Genomic DNA, 7,374 nt, shown 5'->3' with positions numbered 1-7,374 from the left:
TGCCCGATTTTCTTGACAATTTGGTAAGGTCTGTAGTATTTTGAAGCTAATTTCAAATTTCTACGAACAGCCACAGAAAGTTGTCGATATGGCTGGAGTTTAAGAAACACCCAATCGCCTTCTTGAAAATGTCTTTCTGTTCTCTTTGCATCGACATACAACTTCATTCTCTCTTGAGCCTTCCTTAAATTTTCTTGTAAAACTCGACTCATTATCTACTTTTCTCGCAACAATTCATCAACTGAGTTCACCTTGGATTTAGCCACAAGCTCAAATGTAGGTTGGGGAGGATCATAGCCATATAACGTCTTGAAGGGAGACATTTGAATCGCTGAATGAAAAGTTGTATTGTACCAGAACTCTGCCAAGCTTAACCATTTGCTCCAAGCTGCAGGCTTGTGACCAGTCATGCATCGAAGGTAACCTTCCAAACACCTGTTAAGCCTTTCCGTTTGCCCATTCGTCTGCAGATGGTATGCTGAGCTGAGCTTAATTTGTACCCCCAATCCATTAACAACTCTTTCCAAAATAGGCTTGTAAAAATCGGGTCTCTATCAGAAGTAATAGAAACTGGATTGCCATGTAATTTACAGATATTGTCAAGGAACAATTGAGAAATTTGTGATGCCGTATAGGGATGGGATACAGCTATAAAATAAGCATACTTGGTAAAACGATCCACTAACACAAATATTACTTATTTCCCCCGGATTTTGGTAATCCTTCAATGAAATCCATTGTGATGTGTTCCCATGCCCTTGAAGGGACAGGAAGAGGCTGAAGTAATCCTGGATAAGCCATATTTTCTCCCTTGTTCCTTTGGCAAGTGTCACATTCTCATACCATCTGTTTCACATCCTTTGAGAGCTTGGGCCAGTAAAAAAGAGCTTTCAATCTTTGCAAGGTGGCATGAGCCCCTAAATGTCAACCCCACGCTGTGGTGTGCATGGCTTCAATTAATTGTTGTCTCTTCTGTCCAGTGCTTCCTACCCAAATTTGACCCTTATGCCTCAATGAGCCCTGCTGCAAGGATACATTAGGAATAACATTAGGATCTAGTGCCAGTTTAGCCATAGCTGCCATGATTTCTGAGTCCCCTTCATAGCTAGCCAAGACTTCCTGAACCCACAAAGGATACACTACTGAAATACTTTTGCATTCTGCCTCTTCATCAAATCTGTGTGACAATGCGTCAGCAGCAATAATTTCTACTCCTTTTCTGAATTGAATTTCGTAACTAAGCCCCAAAAGCTTAGTTATACCTTTATGTTGAAGAGAGGTTGTCACCCTTTGATCTTTCAAAAACTTCAAACTGAAGTGGTCTGTCTTAATGATAAAATGAGATGGCTGTAGATAGCGTCGCCACTTTTCAATGGCTAACAGTAGTGCCACCAGTCCTTTTTCATAGGTAGATAAGCCTAGATGCTTTGAGCTTTGGCTGTAGATAGCGTCGCCACTTTTCAATGGCTAACAGTAGTGCCACCAGTCCTTTTTCATAGGTAGATAAGCCCAGATGCTTTGAGCTTAAAGCTTGGCTAAGGAAAGCCAAAGGTCTACCTTGCTGCATCAAAACAGCCCCCACTCATGTTCCACAAGCATCCACTTCTACGACAAAAGGCTGAGAGAAATTAGGCAGGGCCAGTACAGGTGCTTGGACCATTGCTTGTTTTAGGGCCTCAAATGCCTGCATAGCCTCCTCACTCCAAACAAAAGCCCATTTCTTTAGTAAATTAGTAAGAGGCATGCTGATGATTGTAAAATATTTTATGAACCTCCTATAGTAACCTGTTAGGCCCAAAAATCCTCTAAGCCCTTTAATATTACTGGGCCTGCCCAATTGAGTATTGCTTCGACTTTGGACTCATCTGTACTTGCCCCTCCACTAGAAATTATATGGTCGAGATACTCAATCTTATCACGTCCAAAATTGCATTTAGAGCGCTTAGCAAAGAGCTGATTAGCTTGTAATACTTCAAAAACCTTCTCAAGATGAGTCAAATGTTCTAAGGCAGAAACACTTTAGACAAGAATGTCGTCGAAGAACACTAACACGAATTTGCGAAGATAAGGCCCAAAACTCTTGTGCATTAAGGCCTGGAACGTGGCTGGAGCATTTGTAAGCCCAAAAGGCATTACTTTGAATTACCATAGCCCATGGTGAGTTCGAAATGCTGTTTTGAACTCGTCCCCCTCCATGCATATTTGATGATAGCCAGACCGCAGGTCAAGCTTTGAAAATAAGAAAGCTCTATTCAATTCGTCTAACAAATCTTCCACTACCGGAATTGGATATTTATTCTTCACCGTAATATCATTTAACTTGCGGTAATTAACACACATGCGCCAAGATGAGTCCTTTTTTCTTCACCAATATAACAGGTGAAGCAAAAGGAGAGGAGTTGGGAACCAGAGTATTCTGCTTTAGCATGTCTTGGACCATTTTTTTGATCGTGTTCTTTTGCTTAAATGAGTATCGATATGGCCTTTGGTTAACTGTAGTAGCACCAGGAACCAAATCAACTGCATGATCACAGTCACGCTTAGGAGAAAGACCACTTGGTTCTTTGAATAAGTCCTCGAATTTGGACACCAGCTGTTCCATTTGGGCTTGATCAAGAAAGGTCTTAGCTACTTCTTCCAAGGCATTGAATTGGGCTAGGGCTAAAAAGCTACAGTAACTGCTCTTGAGCAATTTCTGAATGGACTTGGCCTTGGCAGGAGCTATTTTTATAGCATCTCTACTGTCAATCAATGTTAAAAAGCGACCATCCTTCATAAAAGAGATACTATGTGGTTTAGTATGCAAAATAAGAGGTGCAACTGAATTGATCCAATCCATTCCCAGCACAATATCACAACCCTTCACTTGCAGCCACTTTAAATCAAAATGAAATTGATTATTCCCCATTTCCCATATGAATGATGGGCTAAAATGACTGCAAAACAGCTCATGCCCATTAGCAACTCTCAAGAGACCCATAATGAGCACACCCATTTAGCTCAAACCTTTAGGCACTTGAGGATCAATAAAACTATGGGTCGAACCACTATCGATTAAAATAATCAATGGGATTCGTTTGATGTTACCCATAATTTTAATAGTATTCGATGTGTAATCCAGGCCCAACAACACATTTAATGAAATTTCTGCTTGTTCACCTTGCTCTTGGGCCTGTAGCTCCCCTTCAACCACAGCTTCCTCTTCTTGGGCCTCCTTTTCCACCCCTGAGTATTCTCCCACCTCCATTTCACCAATCATCAACTGCAACTTGGGCTTACATTGATGGCCCGGTAAATATTTATCGTGACACTTGAAACACAAATTAAGGTCACGAAGTGTATCCAAAGAGACATTTTTGGGTAAAGGCTTTTTAATGGTAACACCAGGGAGTGCCCTTGGTGCCGGAGCTGGGGCAGTAAGGGTCTTGGGTATTGAGCTATCATTTTTGGCTATTGGACTATCATCTTTGAGGTAGGTAACATAGTACTTTGGCTGGAAATTTTTGTAGATGGCTGCAAGGGTCTTTTCGTGCAACTTAGCCACTTCTGAGGCATCAAGCAGTGTTTGAGGATTAAAAGCCCTGACCATCGATTGTAAATCAGATCTAAGGCCAATAATAAAACAAGTAACAAAGTATGCTTCATTCAAAGATGAATTAATGAGCAACATGTAGAAATGCAACTCATCAAACCTTGCCTGATAACTATCAACATCTGCTTTTTGTTCCAACCTATTAAACTCGTTAACGACGTCTAATGGTCGAATGTTCCCATAACGATGACAAACATCCAAACAAAATGTTTCCTAGGAGACATTTCCACCCTTGTCCATCATATAAACATCAAACCATGTGTCAATTTTATCTTTGATGTGCACCGTCACATAACTCATCCATGACTATTGTGGAATGTGATAAAAGTGGAAAAGATTCTGACACCTACTTATCCATTCTCTAGGATTATTGATGTCGAACTCAGGAAATGACAGTTAATATTTTGAGGAACTGACTTGGTTATTTATGACTGCAGGTGTTTGAAAACTAGGCTGAGACATCATATTTTGGGCGGGTAAACTGTTGTTGGGCTGGGTAAAAGAGGTAATCAGTGGTGGAGTAATTATCGTTGGGTTAGGCCTAGAAGAGAAGTGATAAGGTTTATGTGAAGGATAGTTCATGGGTGAGAAATTGGTGGTAGAAATAGTAGTAAGAGAGGTCGATGAAGTGTAGGGATAGGAAGCGAAGTTGGTGATGCTAGGGTAAAAGAGAAGGTGAGTTGTAAAGGTTGGTTGCAAAGCTTCAGTACGAGCAACAATAGATGAAATAGGAATAATGGTGGACGTAGGGACAGTTGGAGAAACAGTGACAGTGGTAGATCTAGGATTGAAGGGAGTTGGAGTAAATGTCATACCTCTACTAACCTGTGAAAAATTAAGAGTAGCAGTCGGTGTAAGAGGGGAAACCGATGCCGTTGACCGGAGGTTACACCCGACGGAGGATTCACCTTGTTCAGCATATGGCCCTCCTTGTAAGAGAAGTGCATGAGCTCGAGTTGCCGCGTTCGACTCTGCCCGCCGGTCAAATTCCATTTGAGCCAACAATGCCTCAAACCTCCGATTACTCTCCTCATGTTGTTGAGCGTGTACTTCCTCCATCCTAGCCATCCTCTGCTGAGTATCCACCATATACGCCTGAAGCTGGGTTTTAAATTTCTGCCACCCATCATTAGTTACTTTCATTTTCTGAGACTCTACCATTGCCGGAAAATACCAGGCCGGCACCGCTTTGATACCAATATGTAACGGGTATGCAAGCAAAACCAAGAAGAATGTAAAATAGGACAGAATTAAAATGAAAAAGATGACATTTCATTCAGCATGATTCTAGACTCTGACATACAGGGAATAAATAGCAAAATGACTCTAACAAACTAGACACCTGGCAACATATAACAATGCCAGCTTTTAGGGACTATATAATAAATAAGAAAAGACTAAACTGACAACTATTAAACTTAAGGACTCCAATACATAATAAAGAACTAAGAATAATAATGTTGAAGTTTTCTTCTCTTTCGTAACAGCGAACTCACCGGAAAGCATGGAGAAGCTTCTGATTTGTCATCTCACACCTTCTTTTCCCCTTTCTCTATACCTACACACACATTTATACACAGATCTAGAGACATATATACAAGAGGCCGGAGATCTGAAAGTTTTGGGTTCGAATTCTACTGGATCTGACTGAAAATATATTTTCTCGGCGAGCCATTACTCTTTTTCTCATATTTTCTTTTTGTTTATCAGATCCGGAAGGGAGACGAAATAGTAGCTGAAACTCCGAGCTCAGAGTATGGTCAGAATCTTGCCGAAGAATTTTCTGGCAACTTTTGTGCGCCATGTTCTCTCTCTCTGACCGCTGCACACCTGCACCAGTGTCTAACGCTGACGTAGCAGCGTCTCAGGCGGTTACAAATTGAAGAAGTAAACTGAGAGACCTTTAACTTCTTAGAAGATTTCAGAAGTTGTTTTGACAAGAAAGTTTTAGATCATATGCTTGCAGATTTATATCATAAAATTTTACTATCAAATTTTTAATTTTTTTTCTCTCAATTGAGTTCAGATTTTTTCATAAATTCATCAGATTTGCCCTCCCTGTTTGTGGATTATTATTTTGATCAGTTGAATTATTTGTTTCCTACGGGCGTATGATATGGAAGTTTGACTTGATGGCAGCTAAAATAGTTGTGCTTCCTCCTACCACTAAAATAAGAAAAAAGGATTATTTCTTTGGATCTGCAAATTTGCACCTAGAAAGAAGGTTTAGATGCTGCTATTGGGTGCTGTATCGGCTGCAGTGTTTATGTGGGTCTTGTATGTTGGCAATGGTTTGATATATAAGGGGGTGGATTTTGGGTTGGACAATATTTTTTTAAAGTGAACCGAGTTTGAAAAAAGGGAAATCGGTCGACTTAATCCTGTGCGGCCATGTGAGATCCATGGTTTGGTTTGGGTGGGTTTGTCCCTAGAAGGAAATCAAATCGAGTAAGTTGGTTTTTTAAATATTGGAATCAAACTAAATCGATTAAGTTTATTTTTATCGATTTGGTTTTAGTCGGTTTTTTATATTTTTCGGTTATTTATCAGATTTTTTTTAAATATGAGACATACACTACCAAACGTATATTCCGGCGACTACATTTTCAACATAACACTATCAAACCAATTGCTTTTTGAGAAACCTATTATTTACTAATATATATTGATGATAATTGAATCAAATAGTGATAAATAATTTAAGTACTTAATTAAAAATCGATTATTTTCACATGAAATAAATTCTTGTACTTAGCAAAAGAAAATTACCAATCAAACTAGAATATAAAGGTAAAGATATAGATTATTATAATAGCAAAGAATTAGATTAAAAATACAAATGACTAATATGTACCATAAAATTTTAGAAACTTTATATAAAAATATACATATATATAGGTGTAATAATAAATTTAAATAGTTACTTTTATAGTTGGTTTGGTTCGATTTTTTCGGTTATTTTTTTATTAAAACCAAAACCAAACCAAACTTAAAAAGTATCTTTTTTTGGTCGGTTTGGTTTGATTTTCAGTTTAGTTCGATTTTTCGGATTTTTATGAACACCTACATGGCTATATTTGACCTTTTCTCCTAAATATAATAATACTATTACTTATAAAGCTCATTAAATACAATAAAAATACTCAGAGTATTTTTTACAGGTGGAGTGCACGAAAAGTAGTGTGTATGAAGACACTCTATGGAGGTAAAAATTATTTTTCATAGACTCTCGGCTATTCAAAGCAGGTTTGAAAAAGAAAATAGTAGTGAAGAAGCCATGTTGAGAATAATGAAGACAAGAACAGTAACAACAACAAAATATCAAAGCGATAAGATAACCGAAGTAAAGGAAACAACATGTAGTAATAGAAATCGAGGGATAAGAAGAAGAATAATAATAATAATAATAATAATAATAATAATAATAATAATAATAATAATAATAATAATAATAATAATAATAATAATAATAATAATAATAATAATAATAATAATATATTGAACCCAAAATGAACCACAAATAGTTTTGCCTACAAATGAATAAGTGAATGAGTAAATAGTAAAAAATAAGGAGATACGGTGTAAATCAAATAATTGAGTAGTGCAAAATGCAAATAACTCATATGGTAAGAGAATACCTTAAATCCATTATTCTATTGGTAGGCTGCCTCCCCTTAGGCATATTAGATAGTGTTGGGAATAAATCTCCCACAAAAATAATATTCACGGTAACAAAAACGGAATAATAATGTACCACATAGATACAGTAATCAACAAGAATA

At 37.7% G+C, this 7,374-nt stretch overlaps 1 protein-coding gene and 1 long non-coding RNA gene across 2 annotated transcripts; one reads left to right on the top strand and one right to left on the bottom strand.

Moving 5' to 3' along the window:
• Window positions 1–215: 215 nt before the first annotated feature.
• On the bottom strand, window positions 216–2,995 carry LOC107773757 (transposon Tf2-1 polyprotein). The gene is made up of 6 exons (XM_075242852.1): window positions 2,339–2,995; window positions 1,872–1,980; window positions 1,646–1,785; window positions 935–1,467; window positions 666–846; window positions 216–551 (listed from the first exon to the last, which is right to left on the bottom strand). Exons 1-6 carry the CDS (start codon window positions 2,993–2,995, stop codon window positions 216–218), a joined length of 1,956 nt encoding a protein of 651 aa, XP_075098953.1.
• Window positions 2,996–5,038: 2,043 nt separating this feature from the next.
• On the top strand, window positions 5,039–5,650 carry LOC142176411 (uncharacterized). The gene is made up of 2 exons (XR_012704983.1): window positions 5,039–5,217; window positions 5,303–5,650. It is a non-coding gene; the product is annotated as an uncharacterized LOC142176411 (long non-coding RNA).
• The last annotated feature ends 1,724 nt before the right edge of the window (window positions 5,651–7,374 follow it).

Source organism: Nicotiana tabacum, chromosome 22, assembly GCF_000715075.1.
Source record: "Nicotiana tabacum cultivar K326 chromosome 22, ASM71507v2, whole genome shotgun sequence".
Taxonomy (NCBI): domain Eukaryota; kingdom Viridiplantae; phylum Streptophyta; class Magnoliopsida; order Solanales; family Solanaceae; genus Nicotiana; species Nicotiana tabacum.
The sequence above is the reverse complement of the archived record's forward strand: the minus strand, read 5'-3'. Positions and strand labels throughout refer to the sequence as shown.